The sequence below is a fragment of the Schistocerca gregaria genome, chromosome 3, assembly GCF_023897955.1.
Source record: "Schistocerca gregaria isolate iqSchGreg1 chromosome 3, iqSchGreg1.2, whole genome shotgun sequence".
In the NCBI taxonomy this organism is placed as follows: domain Eukaryota; kingdom Metazoa; phylum Arthropoda; class Insecta; order Orthoptera; family Acrididae; genus Schistocerca; species Schistocerca gregaria.
The window spans coordinates 158536022-158555332 of NC_064922.1; the positions used below are offsets into that span (position 1 = coordinate 158536022).

At 41.9% G+C, this 19311-nt stretch overlaps 1 protein-coding gene across 1 annotated transcript in view; it reads left to right on the plus strand.

The window, feature by feature from the left end:
- Positions 1 to 256: 256 nt before the first annotated feature.
- LOC126355293 (collagen alpha-1(I) chain-like) overlaps positions 257 to 19311 on the plus strand; it is a 156963-nt gene continuing 137908 nt past the window's right edge. Inside the window, exon 1 of the mRNA XM_050005583.1 lies at positions 257 to 371. Coding sequence (XP_049861540.1) covers positions 257 to 371 — 115 coding nt within the window. The remainder of the gene's footprint in view (positions 372 to 19311) is intronic.

Sequence of the window (19311 nt, forward strand, 5' to 3'; positions counted from 1 at the left end):
TGGCTCTGAGCACTATGGGACTTAACTTCTAAGGTCATCGGTCCCCTAGAATGTAGAACTACTTCAACCTAACTAAGGACATCACACACATCCATGCCCGAGACAGGATTTGAACCTGCGACCGTAGCGGTCGCGCGGTTCCAGACTGTAGCGCCTGGAACCGGTCGGCCATCCGGCCGGCAGCATAGCATAGCACTGGACGAAGTGATCAGGCTGTGGAGAGCAATAAACGAGGAAATGGGAATACCAAAGACCCATGTGGGGGGACAAAAAGGACAACACGGCTCAAGTGGACTGCCTAGCCATTGCAGATGACATAGCAATAGTAAGTGAGACGGAAGAAGACGCAAAGACAGAACTTGACAGCTTAAGTAAGGTAGTGTAATATTTCTGGCTTATTCAGCCATCATGTTAGGCTCCAGGAAGCTATTCCCAGGGCAGTGGAGATGCGAGAAGCATAGAGATGACGCAATGTGGGGGGAGGTACCGGTGACAGATGTTAGATTCGGTACCATTCCCGTGAGAAAGACCGCCTGCACGATGCTGCTGCTCTGTGATTGGCTGCTGTGTTCGGCGGTAGGGCGCCAAAACGATAAACTTTAGTTGATGTTATTAATTAGACCTGTCATCCAGATTACTTAATTTTTTTAAATAAACATCTCTCAACAGCCAGCTATTAGTCAGTCATTTCAAAATTATTAAAATCAAAGTATTACTAAAACAAAAGACTGACGATATTACTGCCGATGCACATCGGTGGCGTTCGGGTCACGCCTTGCTGGCTTGGCGCGCGAAGTGTCTCGGGCAGTCCGGCTCTCCAGTTCTGACCGTTCCAGTAGACAAACATGTTGCCTGTTACAGCAGAATGTGTATCATGCAGTTTTATTTACTACCGTCGCTAGGTACAGACATGTTGTCTGTAATAGTAGTATTTGATTCATGTAATTTTGTTCTCCAGTACTGACGGTTCCAGTAGACAAACACGTTGTTTGTGGCAGGATGTATTTCATGTTATTTTAGCCCGATATAATTACTGTGGAAAGATATGTTCAATACGTTGTGATCAAGAATAGTTTCTCGTGTCTATATCAATAAAAACGCGAGTGGCATCCCAAAAGTTATAGTGTATTCGTAGCAGCAGTTCCTTGCGAAGTTAATTTCAGCCTCAAGAAAAAGAATCCACGACCTGCGTGCTGTTTTCTGCGCTGGAGACATCATCATCATGAAGACAGCAGGTTAGTGAAGTGTACAAGAACTTACGTATTCCACGCAGGGCAGTGGAAACAACTAGGCACCTCACGTGTACTGCATGCAAAGTACAAATGTGCTCAGTGACACGTCATCTGCAGTAATGCAGAGGAGGTAAAGAAGGATAAAAGTGTTAACACTATGTCACTTTTATTCCTTTTTTTTATTGTCGTAGTAGCCAGAAAGGTTGGACTGAAGGTCGCCTATAAGACAAACACGTTAAATACCACTGCAGACTAGGAAACACCGAAAGGTACTGCGCAAATGGTGGACAAATTTAAATACCTGGGAGAATTTATAAAAGAAAGGAACAGGAGCAAGGAGGGAATAACAGAGGATAAAGAAGATGAGGTCATCCTTCTGCATGACGAGAGAGATATACAATAAAAAGAATATATCCACAGAGGCAAAGATAAGCCACTACAAGGCAACAGTGAGGAGTCAGTATTATATCCTGTTGAGACGATGACACTAGGAAGAAATGGGGCAGAACGTCTAGAGAAAGAAGAGAGAAAAATACTGAGAAAAATACTAGGTCCCAAAAGAGGTGGAGAGAGGTGGATGCGAAGCCTCAGGGAAGAATTGTACTGGAACATGAGAACAATATCCGGGGAAATCAAAAAGGGCAAGGTTTGCTGGACATGTAGTTAGGATGAGTACGGACAGAATGACGAAGAGAGTGTGGGAAACAACAGGGAGGACAAGGGGAAAGACAGGAACCAAGTGGGTTGTTGAACTTCGGAAGGACTGGTTGGAATTGGGGATCAAGGTCGAAGGAAAGGAAAATTGGAGAAACAAATATACACCGACCAATATACAGGAGATCAATGACAGAAGATTAGAGTGTCACTAGTGAAGCAGACAGGGGAAACGGAAACTGAAGATCTCGGAAGAAGAGCGGCAGAGAAGAAGAGAAAGAATGAAGACGTTTTGGGAGAAGAAGAGGAAAATTCAGACCACGAAGTGGCTACCCGTGGTCCTGCAGAGGCCGTAACATAAGAAGAAGAAGATTACTGGCAGGAATGATAACGAGAATGTACGGTCGCAAGAAGACCGAATTCGCGACGTCCACGTCCTACTACGGAGAGGAAAGGCCATCGTGTTCCATGTACAGCTATGGCGCATCGTACTGTAACTGTGGCAGCAATTTGACCAGCAGTTGGAACCACTGTGACACTACGAACTGTTACAAATCCAGTACCTCAAGGACAGCCCCGAGCCAGACATCCTGTAGCGCGAATTCCACTGACCCCAAACCACCACCATTCGTGGCTTTGGTTGTGTCAAGCGAGAGCTCTTTGCAGTCCAGTGTGGAGGTCTCTTATGCATTCTGATGAAGGCTGCTTCTGCCTCAGTGACAGTGATGGCCGTGATTTCGTTGGAAGGAGGCCAGTTGAGTACCTTTAACCGACCTACCTCCATGCTAGACACATTGGACCTAAACGAGGAGTTAAGTCTCGTCTGAGATTTCATAGCAGGAGCACTTTCATGATTATCCCTCGCACCCTGACCCAAAACTGTCCGTCATTCGACCTCTTGTGCTGCTTTCCATGCACAGCGTTCCAAACGGTGTTTTCTAACAGGATAACACTCGCCAACAGACCGCTGTTGTAACTTGACATGATCTGCAGAGGCTGACGTGTTGCCTTGGTCTGCCTGATCTCCAGATCTGTCTACAGTCGAGCACATATGGGCATCATCAGAGGGCAACTCTACCATCATTCATGAACAGCATTAACCATCTCTGTATTGACCGACCAAGTGCAACAGGCATGGAAACTCCATCCCACAATGTAACATTCGGCACCTGGGCAACACAATGCATGCGCGTTTGCATGCTGGCATTCAACATCCTGCGGTTACATCAGTTATTAATGTACCAGCATTTCAAAGTTGTAATGGCTTATCTCGCACTTGCACCTATGATCCTTCAATGTTGATCACATAAATAGGAGGGTTGGAACTTAAATAGTGGCAACTATTTATTTACAGCTCGTACAAAATAGATACGTGTTTCAAAGTTTTACTGACCTTCAAAGTAGTCACCCGCATTGTGTATAACCAGTTGCCAGCGATTTGGAAGTCATAGGATACTCTTAGCAGTGCCAGTTGTGTTGACAGTTCGAGCGGCGCGGTCTATTGCCCGACGAATTTGTAGCAGTTCTGAAGCGATTGCTGTGAAGTGTTTCCTTCAGGCCGACTGTGGTGTCCGAGCGGTTCTAGGCCCTTCAATCCGGAACTGCGCTGCTGTTACGGTCGCAGGTTCGAATCCTGCCTCGGGCATGGATGTGTGTGATGTTCTTAGGTTAGTTATGTTTAAGTAGTTCTACGTCTAGGGGACTGATGACCTCAGATGTTAAGTCCCATAGTGCTTAGAGCCATTTGAACCATTTTTGCTTCCTTCAGTTTAGAAATAGAGTTGAAAATATGAGGGAAGTCAGGGGAGTGCAGTAGGTAGTTCAGCACTTAGAAGCCCCATCAGTCAAACAAATCAGTAACAGCTTGCACTGTACGTGCTTGAGCATTTTCCTGTATAATGATGGTCAGGTCCAGCATAAAGTGTCATCACTTCTCTCTCTATGCTGTTCATTTTTGGAACACGATCTACGACCAGCTTAGAGGCAGAAGTGATGACACTTTCTGCAGAACCTGACCATCATTTTGCAGCACAATGCTCAAGCACGTACAGTGCAAGCTGTTACTGATTTGTTTCACTGATGGGGCTGCTAAGTGCTATACCACCTACTGCATTCCCCTGACTTAAGCGCTCGTAAGTTCAACTCCATTTCTAAAGTGAAGGAAACACTTCACGGCATTCGCTTCAGAACTGCTACAAATTCGTCGGGCAATAGAACGCGCCGCTCGAACTGTCAACACAACTGGTACTACTAAGAGTATCCTACAACTTCCACATCGTTGGCAACGGGCTATAGATAATACTTGGTCATTTCCTTCGGATCTCCATTTCATGTATCCCCTTGGTAACCCTCTTGTTTTCCATTCTCTTTAACTACACATACCATGTTAGTCTTGATCTTTCTATCCTGCTCTGCAAGGGTTCCTCTTTGTCTGTTTCGCTTACCCTTTCATTCCTAATCCCATCTCTCCTTGTTACTTCTATCGTGCTTCTGAGGAACCTCATTTTACACGCCTGCAATCTGCTCACATCTCTTTTCTTCATTACCCATGTTTCAGATGCATAGGTCAGTATTGCGATGTCAGAACTTATAGGTGATTAGCTTGAAAGATGTCTAAGACAATAGGTGGTATTCGAGTTCGATGTAAGAAGTCTGTTCCTGCCGTTAATAAATGACAGCAGCACAAAAGACATTTTTCGATATGTTTTCCACTTGCTAAGGATTGAAAACGTTCTGCCTGAAGTTACCGCTCTGTCTTAGTAGTACGTGACGTAGTTGAGATTAGATTAATTATTCATTCCATAGACCCACAAAAGAGGGGATCCTCCTGGGTGTGGAACATGTCAGATAAAAACATTACAAAAATGTAATTAGAAAAACTTGAGTTTCATTAATTTTTACGATCCTCAGTCAATAAACAGTAAAATTATGTACATGAATCAAAATTAAACTTCTAATATTTACAGGTTTAATATATCTGCTTTAATTAAATCCATCATTCACACAGTAGCTAGTTACTTGCCCATTACAACCAAGTATTGTCAAAAATTAAAGTAAATTGTCGATTTCAATGATCCTCAGTTAAGAATAGTCAAATTATGTACAAGATTTAAAATTAAACTTTCACTATTTACAGACTTAAGACTTACATCTGCTTTCCATACATCCATCATTCACACAGTAGATAGTTACTTGGCTGTTACAACCAAGTATTATCAAAAATAGAAGTATAATAAATTTTCTTTAAAATGGTCTACTGCACTTGTTCATGGATAGAATAAAAGGAGTTGGCCACCAAAAATTCTTTTAAATTATGGTTAAATTGTGTCTTGTCTGAAACTAAACTCTTAATGGTTGATGGTAACTTATTGAAAATATGCGTTGCTGAATACTGGACACCTTTCTGGCCAAGAGTAAGTGATTTTAAATGTTTATGTATATTGTTCTTATTCCTAGTATTGATACTGTGTACTAAGCAGTTAGCTGGAAAAAAGAGATGTGTTACTTACAACAAACTTCGTAAAGGAATAAATATACTGAGAAGCTGTGATTAGTATGCCCAATTCTTTGAATAGGTTTCGACATGATGTTCTTGGATTTACACTACACATTACTCTTATTATACGCTTATGTACTGTAAAAAAAAATCTCTCCGTTTGTGGAGTTATCCCAAAGTACACTACTGGCCATTAAAATTGCTACACCAGGAAGAAATGCAGATGATAAACGGGTATTCAGTGGACAAATATAATACTGTATATTACAACTGACATGTGATTACACTTTCACGCAATTTGGGTGCATAGATCCTGAGAAATCATTACCCAGAACAACCACCTCTGGCCGTAAAAACGGCCTTGATATGCCTGGGCATTGAGTCAAACAGATCTTGGATGGCGTGTACAGGTACAGCTGCCCATGCAGCTTCAACACGATACCACAATTCATCAAGAGTAGTGATTGGCGTATTGTGACGAGGCAGTTGCTCGGCCACCATTAACCAAACGTTTTCAATTGGTGAGAGATCTGGAGAATGTGCTGGCCAGGGCAGCAGTCGAGCATTTTCTGTATCCAGGAAGGCCCGTACAGGACCTGCAACATGCGATCGTGCAATATCCTGCTGAAATGTAGGGTTTCGCAGAAATCGAAAGAACGGTAGAGCCACGGGTCGTAACACATCAGAAATGTAAAGTTCCGTCAATGTGAACAAGAGGTGATCGATACGTGTAACCAATGGCACCCCATACCATCACGACGGGCGAATACACGCTTGCAATGTGCGTTCACCGCGCTGTCGCCGAACACAGATGCGACCATCATGATGCTGTAAACAGAATCTGGATTCATCCGAAAAAATGACGTTTTGCCATTCGTGCACACAGGTTCATCGTTCAGTACACCGTCGCAGGCGCCACGGTCTCCTAGCTGATAGTCCATGCTGCTGCAAACGTCGTCCAACTGTTCGTGCAGATGGTTGTTGTCTTGCAAACGTCCCCATCTGTTGACTCAGGGATCGAGACGTGGCTGCACGATCCGTCACAGCCATGCGGATAAGATGCCTGTCATCTCGACTGCTAGTGATACGAGGCCGTTGGGATCCAGCACGGCGTTCCGTATTACCCTCCTGAAACCATCGATTCCATATAAACCGCAATCGCGATAGGTTACAATCACACCTTCATCAAAGTTGGAAACGTGATGTCACGCATTTCTTCTCCTTACACGAGTCATCACAACAACGTTTCACCAGGCAACGCCGGTCAACTGCTGTTTGTGTATGAGAAATCGGTTGGAAACTTTCCTCATGTCAGCACGTTGTAGGTGTCGCCACCGGCGCATACCTTGTGTGAATGCTCTGAAAAGCTAATCATTTGTATATCACAGGATCTTCTTCCTGTCGGTTAAATTTCGCATCTGTAGCACGTCATCTTCGTGGTGTAGCAATTTTAATGGCCAGTAGTGTATGATACCATAAGACATAATGGAGTGACAATAAGCAACATATGCCAGTTTTTTTTATATTTATATCTCCTATGCCTGACGTCATTCGCATTGCGAACACAGACTTGTTTAGGCGCTTTAGCAGTTCGTCAGTATGTCCTCCCAACTGAATTTATTATCAAGTCTTTAATCGAAACGGCTAGATGCAGTGTAGCGGTCAGTGTATGAGCAGCAGCGTGATAGGACGATAGCGTTGACCGGCGACAAATTGGTCATAGGCCCATTTCCCCTAGACTGAGATGTGGAAAACAGTTTGTAGTAGAGACACCTAGCGCAAGAACCCGTTAACACTGTTACTTCGCGGGAGCTACCTGTACATAGCTACTTTCAGCCACAACAACGGGTAATGACGGAAGAAAATTGTTTCACTATACAAAATTTCATTTATGATTCCTGACCTCTAAATATATTTAACAACAACTGCTCACCTCTCTTTTGCAGTTTAAGATGCAGCGTAATTCTCCTTCGCAGTGTTATCACAATTTGTTTATTTCTGAAAAGATAGAGCGCCCGTTAATTACTTTAGACTCAAATGTTAAAGCAACAGTTCGTAACCAGGCTATCATAGCAACTTCTGTTAACAGTTATCCGTATTTTATATCAGATCGTATAAACTTTGCAAAACGATCTCAGTAAAAGGAGAACCAGGAACATTCGCATCGCTAGTCTATTGCTGCACGCCACAAGACAAAAATGCGTCGCCGTTGACACTGAGGCCTCTGCCAAACTGGTACGAGAATGGTTACTTGTTCCACCGGTTCCCCTCCCGTAATGTAAGATTCACTGCGCTGTAAATAACAGAAAAGCACTTTGCATATGCAAAACGTGTCTTGAATTGATGTGCCACTCCATCTGGCTGGATTCCAGATCTCTCATAATGCGAAGTCTTGGAAGCTTTCCAGATGATTACGTTCCGTAGATAGGATCGGATTTCTCTTCTTACCTGTCGTCGTGCTGCCATGTTGTTCGGAATAATATGACAGCAGAAAGAGCCATACCAGAGGATAGAGGGGTTGTTGACCTAGGAATTCTGAGTCTGTTAAGAGACTGATATACACTGGCTGGTAAAATAAAAAAGAACATGTTAAGCACCCAGAAATGTTGCAGGGAACGAAATGACACTTCATGTGTTGTTATTTCATTGATTCCAAAATTTTCAAAGAATATAGCTGTATGTGCTCACTTATCGGCGTGACATTTCACCCCATCTGACCTGGGTCCATACTGATTCGGGTCGAAAGGATGTCATAGGATTACAGCACTCTCTCGTGAGGCAAGCTGGCGCACAACTTTTGTAAATGGTACCTGATGTCCTCGATAACGCCACTGGCACGAATTGATGTCCGAGCCGCTCCCACATGTGCTGTTTTGGGAACAGATCTAGGGACCTCACTGGCCACGGGAGTAACTCCGCTTCACGCAGAACGTCGATAGAGAGTCGTCCCATGTGTGGACGACCAAGGCGGATAATCGTCTTCGGTTCATTGATAGAATTTTGGGAAGATGTGGTTCATCTGTAAAGGAGACCGCTTATAAAACACTAATACGACCTATTCTCGAGTACTGCTCGAGCGTTTGGGATACCTATCAGGTCGGATTGCGGAAGGACATAAAAGCAATTCAGAGGTGGGCTGCTAGATTTGTTACGGGTAGGTTTGATCATCACGCGAGTGTTACGGAAATGCTTCAGTAACTCGGGTGGGAGTCTCTGTAGGAAAGGAGGCGTTCTTTCCGTGAATCGCTACTGAGGAAATTTAGAGAACCAGCATTTGAGGCTGAGTGCAGTACAATTTTACTGCCGCCAACTTACATTCGCGGAAAGACCGCAAAGATAAGATAAGAGAGATTAGGGCTCGTACAGAGGCATATAGGCAGTCATTTTTTCCCTCGTTCTGTTTGGGAGTGGAACAGGGAGAGAAGATACTAGTTGTGGTACGAGGTACCCTCCGCCACGCACCGTATGGTGGATTGCGGAGTATGTATGTAGATGTAGATGTAGATATCCTCAGAGTAGTGAAGCAACTCAAGTCACTTAACAAAAGCAAGTCATCCGGTCCAGAAAGTATACTAATTAGATTTTATCAGAGTATGCTGACGCAGTAGCTTCATACTTAACTATCATATACAACCGCTATCACGACGGAAGATCCGAATCCGAAGACTGGAAAGTAGAACAGGTCTCACCAACATTCAAGAAACGTAGTGGGAGTAATCCATTAAATTACAGACCCGTATCATTAACTAATCAGAATCGACAGCAGACCAACACCAACAACGATAGTTCATGTATACATGCCGACGTCGCAAGCTGAAGATGAACAGATAGAGGAAGTGTATGAGGATATTGAAAGGGTAATGCAGTATGTAAAGGGGGCGAAAATCTAATAGTCATGGGCGACTGGAATGCAGTTGTAGGGGAAAGAGTAGAAGAAAAGGTTACAGGAGAATATGGGTTTGGGACAAGGAATGAAAGTTTCAGCTAGTAATAGCGAATACCCTGTTCAAGAATCACAAGAGGAGGAGGTATACTTGGAAAAGGCCGGGAGATACGGGAAGATTTCAATTAGATTACATCATGGTCAGACAGAGATTCCGAAATCAGATACTGGATTGTAAGGCGTACCCAGGAGCAGATATAGACTCAGATCACAATATAGTAGTGATGAAGAGTAGGCTGAAGTTCAAGACATTAGTCAGGAAGAATCAATACGCTAAGAATTGGGATACGGAAGTTCTAAGGAATCACGTGATACGTTTGAAGTTCTCTAACGCTATAGATACAGCAATAAGGAATAGCGCAGTAGGCAACACAGTTGAAGAGGAATGGACGTCTCTAAAAAGGGCCATCACAGAAGTTGGGAAGGAAAACATAGGTACAAAGAAGGTAGCTGCGAAGAAACCATGAGTAACAGAAGAAATACTTCAGTTGATTGATGAAAGGAGGAAGTACGAACATGTTCCGGGAAAATCAGGAATACAGAAATACAATTCGCTGAGGAATGAAATAAATAGGAAGTGCAGGGAAGCTAAGACGAAATGGCTGCAGGAAAAATGTGAAGACATCGAAAAACATATGATTGTCGGAAGAACAGACTCAGCATACAGGAAAGTCAAAACAACCTTTGATGACATTAAAAGCAACGGTGGTAACATTAAGAGTGCCACGGGAATTCCACTGTTAAATGCAGAGGAGAGAGCAGATAGGTGGAAAGAATACATTGAAAGCCTCTATGAGGGTGAAGATTTGTCTGATGTGGTAGAAGAAGAAACAGGAGTCGATTTAGAAGAGATAGGGGATCCAGTATTAGAATCGGAATTTAAAAGAGCTTTGGAGGACTTACGGTCAAATAAGGCAGAAGGGATAGAAAACATTCCATCAGAATTTCTAAAATCATTAGGGGAAGTGGCGACAAAACGACTATTCATGTTGGTGTGTAGAATATATGAGTCTGGCGACATACCATCTGACTTTCGGAAAAGCATCATCCACACAATTCCGAAGACGGCAAGAGCTGACAAGTGCGAGAATTATCGCACAATCAGCTTAACAGCTCATGCATCGAAGCTGCTTACAAGAATAATATACAGAAGAATGGAAAAGAAAATTGAGAATGCACTAGGTGACGATCAGTTTGGCATTAGGAAAAGTAAAGGGACGAGAGAGGCAATTCTGACGTTACGGCTAATAATGGAAGCAAGGCTAAAGAAAAATCAAGACACGTTCATAGGATTTGTCGACCTGGAAAAAGCGTTCGACAATATAAAATGGTGCAAGCTGTTCAAGATTCTGAAAAAAGTAGGGGTAAGCTATAGGAAGAGACGGGTCATATACAATATGTACAACAACCAAGAGGGAATAATAAGAGTGGACGATCAAGAACGAAGTGCTCGTATTAAGAAGGGAGTAAGACAAGGCTGTAGCCTTTCGCCCCTACTCTTCAATCCGTACATCGAGAAAGCAATGATGGAAATAAAAGAAAGGTTCAGGAGTGGAATTAAAATACAAGGTGAAAGGATATCAATGATACGATTCGCTGATGACATTGCTATCCTGAGTGAAAGTGAAGAAGAATTAAATGATCTGCTGAACGGAATGAACAGTCTAATGAGTACACAGTATGGTTTGAGAGTAAATCGGAGAAAGACGAAGGTAATGAGAAGCAGTAGAAATGAGAACAGCGAGAAACTTAACATCAGGATTGATGGTCACGAAGTGAATGAAGGAATTCTGCTACCTAGGCAGTAAAATAACCAATGACGGACGGAGCAAGGAGGACATCAAAAGCAGACTCGCTATGGCAAAAAAGGCATTTCTGGACAAGAGAAGTCTACTAATATCAAATACCGGTCTTAATTTGAGGAAGAAATTTCTGAGGATGTACGTCTGGAGTACAGCATTGTATGGTAGTGAAACATGGACGGTGGGAAAACCGGAACAGAAGAGAATCGAAGCATTTGAGATGTGGTGCTATAGACGAATGTTGAAAATTAGGTGGACTGATAAGGTAAGGAATGAGGAGGTTCTACGCAGAATGGGAGAGGAAAGGAATAGGTGGAAAACGCTGATAAGGAGAAGGGACAGGATGATAGGACATCTGCTAAGACATGAGGGAATGACTTCCATGGTACTAGAGGGAGCTGTAGAGGGCAAAAACTGTAGAAGAAGACAGAGATTGGAATACGTCAAGCAAATAATTGAGGACGTAGGTTGCAAGTGCTACTCTGAGATGAAGAGATTAGCACAGGGCCGCATCGAACCAGTCAGTAGACTGATGACAAAAAAAAAAAAAAAAAAAAAAAAATCATTAACGTCGATATGCAGCAGGATTTTCGGACATATGTTGTGTTCGAAAATCAAGAATGACCTCGAACAGAATGGTCTATTGCTACACAGTCGACACGAATTTGCGAAACATCGTTATTGCCAACTCAATTAGCTCTTTACTCACGCGAAGCGTTGAATGCTATTGACAAGGGATTTCAAATTGATTCCATATCTCTAGATTTCCAGAAGGCTTTTGAGACTGTACCACACAAGCGGCTTGTAGTGAAATGCGGTGCTTACAGAATACCGTCTCAGTTATGTGATTCGTGATTTCCTGTCAGAGAGGTCACAGTTCGTTGTAACTAACGGAAAGTCTTCGAGTAAAACAGAAGCGACTTCTGGTGTTCCCAAAGGTAGTGTTATAGGCCCTCTGCTGTTGTTCAGCTATATAAACGATTTAGGAGGCAATCTGAGCAGCCGTATTAGTATGTTTGCTGATGATGCTGTCATTTACGGCCTTGTAAAGTCATCACATTATCAAAATTAATTGCAAAATTGTTTAGACATGATATCGCCAGCGTGTGAGAAGTGGCACTTGACTCTAAATCATGAAAAGTGTGAAGTGAGCTGCATGAGTACTAAAAGGAAAAGTATCAGTTATACGATAAATCACACAAATATAAAGGCTGTAAACACTACTAAATGCTTAGGGATTACAATTACGAGTAACTTGTATTTGAACGATCACAGAGGTAATGTTGTGGGCAAAACAAACTAAAGACTACGATTTATTGGCAGAACTCTTAGAAAATGTAACAGCTTCACACTAAAGAGGCTGCCTACACTACGCTTGTCCGTCCTCTTTTAGAGTACTGCTGCGCGGCATGGGATCCCTATCAGGTAGGATTAACAGAGTACATCAAGAAAGTTCAAAGAAGAGCAGCACGTACTGTATTATCGCGAAATAGGGCAGAGAGTGTCACGGTCGTGATACAGAACTTGGGACGGACATCGTTAGAACAAAGGCGTTCCTCGTTGCGACGGGATCTTCTCACCAACTTTCTCCTCCAAATTCGAAAATATTTTGTTGACCCCTGGCCTACATAAGGAGAAACGATCATAAAAATAAAATAAGGGAAATCAAAACTCGCACAGAAAGATATAGGTGTTCGTTTCTTCCACGCGCTGTTCGAGACTGATTAATAGAGAATTACTGTGAAGGTGTTTCGATGAACCCTCTGCCAGTCACTTAAATGTGATTTGCAGGGTATCCATAAAAATGCAGGTGTAGATGGAGACGTAGACCTACCATTGTACAATCAGATTTCCCTGAAATAACAGTAGTCGTGACCTGAAGTCATACCCGGTGGCTCCCCCCACCCTGACCCCGACTATACCTGCTCTGACGTTCCCACGCAGTCCGACATCGGGCCACTGTCACGTCCGAAAGACCGACAAATCTGGATCGTGCACGATTAGATCAGCCAACCAACCTTCATCAGGTGTTTCCTGATACTGGTCACTTTTGCGAACCAGACCCCACGTTTATGCCTGGGCTGTGCCTGGTGTTCGCTATGAGATGACAAAACGAATTGCCGGGGAAGACTAAAAACTTGAGTGTATACCTTCACTTGCTCCTAGCAGTCTGTGGCGCTCGAGGCTAATTACTACGCGACCTACTGCACCGCTGCTCAACAATGAAAAGCCTATTGACGTGCTCTTCTCGGATTGCTACAATTACAAAACAGTCGTAACAACGGTCGGCTAGGTGAAACGTGGTCGCTACTCCAATACCAATGGTAAAAGCCCTATTGCATTCTGCCCAGTCTCAAAAGGGTTCCTGGATGCGAGTACTGGATTGGAAAACGTACACCACAAGTAGACAGTATCACGCCTCCTTCTGGGTCGTTGCAGCTTACATAGAAAACTTCGCAATGACAAAACATGCTATTCCTTCAAAGTTTCGAACGTCAAAATAAAGGTAATATGGTTTAGTTGTTTAGCGCCAGCTGCTTCGCTCGCGTTTGTGTAGTGATAAAAACAAAAATAATTTTTTAAACATATTTTACGCCTGCTGTGTTAAAGAGTCGTTTCTTCTTCTATGCAATTCTGACAAAGTTGATTTGACTTGCTGACTGGTAAATAGCTTTCTTCGATTTAGTTAACAAATTGAGATACCTTCTTTTTCTCGCGCTACTTAAGGTCATAGAAGAATGATCTTTTCCGAACGTACTTCAGTCCAATAAGCGATTCTGGTAGCGAGAGCCGGAAGTCTTTGTTAATCCTGTTTTTCGAGTTCTTGTGGTGATATTTGTAGAGAAACTTTCATCCGCTGACATATTTCTTTAGTTTCAGCCGAGATGTCAAAGACCAGTTTTCATACATTTAGCTTTAAAAATGCTTCAATACAATGAAATATTTTCAAGAAAAAGTTTGTCTCCTGTTTCACCCCGTTAGGGACTAAGTTTCCAAAAACACTGAAACAGGTATTATTTTATTTGTAACCAAGACGTCAAATATAAATTTTCATAGATTTAGCATCAAAAATGCTCTCCTAATAAACTATTTCCATAAAAACTTCCATCCGCTATTTCACTCCCTTAGCGGCTGAATTTCCAAAAACACTGAAACATGCAGTTTTTTTTATTTCTAACCGAGAAACCAAATAACAATTTTCATAGATGTAGTTTTCAAAATACTACAGAAGTTCTTTAATAATAACTTATTTTATAAAAATTTTCGCCCTCTATTTCACCCCCTTATGGGCTTAATTTCCAAAAATGCTGAAACACTTTTTTTTTTTTTTTTTACTTCTGACCGAGGAAACAAATATCAATTTTCGTCGATCTATTTTCAAAATAGCTTAATACGACATATCTTCAAAAAGTATTTCATCTCCTATTTCACCACCTTAGGAGTGGAATTTCGAAAAATTCCTTCTTAAACGATGCCTATAGTATAAGATCAGCACCCTTTTCAAATTTGGCTTTATAAATATGTTTTAATCTAACGAAATATTTTGATAAAGACCCCTCAGGGATTACGTTCCAAATGCACTCAAACACGTGGTTTTTTTTTATATTTTCAACCTAGATGCCAAATACTAATTTTCATAGAGGTTAAATTTCCAAAAATGGTGAAAGGTAGATTTTTATTTCGTACCGAAAACCAAATACCAGTTTCGTAATGTAGCTTTAAAATGGTTTGGTAGCTCTTTAATAATGTTTTATTTTCCAAAGAACTTTCACCCCCTTAGAGACTGAATTTCAGGCACGACATTTCCTTGTATGTAGAGAGATTGGCTTTAATTTAATCTAATCTCATCTCACCCGCTCTCTCCCACTACACACCGCGTCCAGCCAGCTGACACATATATGCCTGTTCCTACCAGTTACGTGCATACTCATTTGACAGCAGTACATGCCAAAAAAAAAAAAAAAAAAAAAACCGTAGTGAAATAATAACTTTGCTGGTCACGGTGGATCTCTAGCTACAGCCATGAAACATTAATAACACTGTAGCACACGTTTAACTAGTCTCAGTAATTACCGGATATTTTTTAATAAAGGCCTGAAGATCGATTTCATTTTGCAACTCTTCAACAGGCGACTTATCTTACTCAACGCGAATACGTAGAATATCGGAAATGTTAAGTTCTTTTGATATTATTCGTTGGTGGCCTTATTTTGATCCTTACTTGAGATCACCTCATTTATTTAACAATGGTTGTAGACGTTTTTCGTGAAGATCGTGCGTAAGTGGGCTCATCTCAACGGCCAGGTTATCAGAGTTCAATATCGTCCTTGCTCAGAGTATCAGATTTCCAAAGTTTGAATCAAAGAGTGATTCCGCACAGAGTGCTGATGGTTGATGGCGTACATGTACAGATTGATGCGTGTTGGTGTTCTGTAGATGCTGTGGCCAAAGAAACTAGTTTGTTTGCAACGGGTGAGGATATCGAGGAAGAGCATGACATCATCTTTTTCTGCTTTCATAGCGACCTCTATGCTACTGTTAGTGCCGTTCAGATGTTCCAAGAACTAGTCTTGTTTTTCATGTCCGTCGGGCCAAATGACGAAGGTGTCCTCAATTATTGAAGGAAACAACTAGGCTTCAAACTAGCGTTGATTCCAGCAGTCACAAACATATTTGTGGGGAACTTAGAGGATGCTGCCTTAGACACAACCCCATCAAAGCCTAGTTCCTTCTTTCGATACGTAGACGACACGTTTGTGAAGAAGGTAAGGACACTTGACATTCTGAAAAATAGGGATCAAATTTAACGACTCCTCGATCGTGTTTCGCACTTATGGCATCTGTGGCAGTAAAATAAAAATCACTGGCAAAACGCTTAGCAGAGTACGTAGAAAACAACATGGCCCCTGGCTACACAGAAGGCGCAGTAATGAAGAAGCCAACGAGAGTGGTGGGAGTCCCTTGGCGACTAGAATAGTGGAAAAAAAAATCATACGTAAATGATCAGTCAGAGTCAAATAAAACTCCAAACACACACGACAAGGAGGAAGCCTCGCAAAACAAAAAAGAGTGACACAGTAGATAACGGCGCATAATCAATATTGACAAAGTAAAATAAAGAAACTTAGAATAGTAATTACTGACCTTCCGCTTACACACTGCCGTCAGAACGTAAATGTCGAAACCCATCTTCATCATCGGTGTTGTCGGTATCGCTAGCCCAAAGACAATAACAACTTCTTTCTGTTCTGTCCGTTATGTTTTCGTATTGTGTATATTTCTTCTTGACACCTTTCACAAGTCCTCAAACTGCTGCCCAGTCTAGTTTAATGACGGACGCAAATTTTTCATCAGCTATCTCCCAGGCATTCTCTAGCTTAAAAAGCAACATTCCCGGAAGGCACCCAGTTCTTCTACTGTGCTTAGTTCTGGATGATATGGTGCCAACTGGAGAACAGAGTGTCCCTAATATGCCATAAGTCTGTCTGCAGTAAACACATTTTCAGGTTTTTTTACTTTTTATTGAGGTGCATAAATCAATTTTTGTGGTTCTCTGGTTAAAAATTAAATATTACGAGAATTTAAACAAGCCGCCAGCTCAGCTCTCTGGCTGTTCATTTTGTCGGTTATTCTTCCAGCATTCCAGCATGTTGTGATACATGTAAATCGTATTCTCAATCATAATAATGGAGTTACTCGCAAGTTGGGTTCCGTATTCGATATGCCCGCTTCAATTTATTGATGGGTCCCCTACCGCCATCTTTAGAGCTCGCTCAGTATATCGTGAGAAAGAAATGCAGCATCAGGGCGAGCGCCTTCATCGTAGTTTTTTCACCAGCGTGAGACCAACGAGTCGTAAACACACCTAATGAAGACACCTCCTGAATACCAACACATTTGGAAACGCTTTCTTGGATTTAGATATATGCACGTTAGTATACCAAACACCTCACAGGTAGTTAACAAGACGATATACAAAATCATTACAAAGACTACACATGGAAACCCTGTTTCAGAATGGGAAACACAGGGAAGCGTGTGTGTGTGTATGTGGGAGAGGGGCGGTGGTATAACAAAAGGTTGTAAATTTACGGTTTTCAGGCCAGGAACGTCGTTGCACGTGGAAATCGCATCTAATCTCGTACTTTCACTATTGACCTCGCAAGGGAAAGCGAAAACATATCTCTTCGCTAGCTCTGTGGAAACATCCTAACCTGAGAAAACGCGTTCGTTATGATTTGCCGTTGCAGTCTCGCTGACTGTACCGTTCTTATCCCTTCTGTGAAAGAGCTACAAGCAGTCAGTTCAAACATCGAAAATGAAACCACAAGAAAATACTTTCGGCTCATAGTGCAATCATTAAAAAAACTTACAACGCTGCACAACAGGTAACGCCTCTTTCCGCTGCTGACAAGTAAGTTTTGGGTTTCTAGGAATAGATAACTTCATTTATGAAATGCCACATTTGCATACCTCTTAAGTATGACACACCAATTAAACACAGACCCAATCGAAATCTAAGTGAGTATTATTTTACTAATCCGTGCCGATAGAGGCACGCTTATGTACAGATACTCAGTTTCATTAAAACAGACTTTCGTTGTAAGATTATCGTGGGTAGTTTTATTTCATTTCTTATAATACTGATCACAATTTTTAAGGTTTCTTTTAGTGTTGTTCAAACAATAGTAAACATGAGAGAGAAATTAATCATCAACGATATATGCGAATTCTCTGATGTTATCTGTAACAGTCTGACAATGCACTTGTCGTCTACTGTTTACATGCATGTAGAAAACTTGTTCTGATTAAAGCTGTCAAAGAAGGTTTGAAGAAGAATAAAATGCGACTACCACACTACAGCTAATGTAGAAAATACTTCTCTGGTGTATTTTGGCACGATGCGCTCTCCCCATACATAATACAAAAGTTTCGAGACGCATCTGCTGCCTGGCCGTCTATTAAACCTGAAAACAGCAAAATGTTGCAGGAGTTAGCCCTTTTTACACGTGTGACTATTTTGGGTTTAGAAGTGAAGGAAATTATGTTCAAAGTTTCAGTAGATTGCTTCAGCAGTCTTCAAAACTGCGCTTTAAAAAATGTAAGCAGTATATGCACTCAAACTCGCGACCTCTTATCTACGGAACGTGACACTTACCATTACGCTACTAGCTGACACGTATCTACAGCTCCTCCAGATGTCATCAATAATTTATGCGGAACTTCCCTATTCCACAATACTGTGAGATAACGCATATGGCCGGATCTAGACTTCTGAGAGACAGACAGTTACAGCTTTTCTTTTGCACTGCACGACGTTTTCAACAAACAGATAGAGCAATGGAGTAGCTCAAGTGAAAAGGAAGACTTCTTTTTTAAATTTCTGCATCCTACACTGTTGGCAGTTATGTGTAGGTGGCAGTTACGTGATTTTATTTCGGTGATTACAAAATAGAGTCGAAAGTATGCACTGGGTAGCCGAAGCAGCTACTTCATTGCGATTCAGTCAAACAAGTAAATGAAATGCTACAAACCACTCTAGGGAGCCTGTGTGTCAGAATTCTCATCCAGCTATGATAGAAAAGGGAGACACAGTTGAAGATTTGGTGGTCTATTGGATTGATGGTAGGTTTATATGCTTATGGCCTGCGTTCGATTCCAATTTCCGCAGATGATTTTTGATAGGGAGAGACAGATTCTATTCTCTTCTGGGTGCGCCAAGTGAAGAAGGTATAATGGCATTGAGGTCTGAAATTCACATTAAACATGATATTCTTTCTGTACCAAGTAGACGTTAGGATGAACCACAATAAAGTCAGGAGTGGCGACATGTAGAAACCTTATCACCAGTAACCTTTCTTATACTAGTTACTTATTTCTAGTGACGAAACAATATGGGGTCACAGGACACTTATTCCATCTTTTATTTGAGCTTCTGTATGTCGATAAAATTGGATCTGGACTGGAAATGCAACTCACACCGCCCTTAACGCGGAATTTGATCCCTTTGTGACAATACAGCTCGACTGCAGTTTGTTTTTTGTTCAAAACTGCGGATTCGTCAACATCTCCACATATTGCGCGTGAATGGGTTCGAATCCTAGCCCGGCAGTAAAGGTTTCATTATGTATTATCAAGCTCTAGCATGAGAACACCTATCTGCTGTGGATAATAATTTTGATT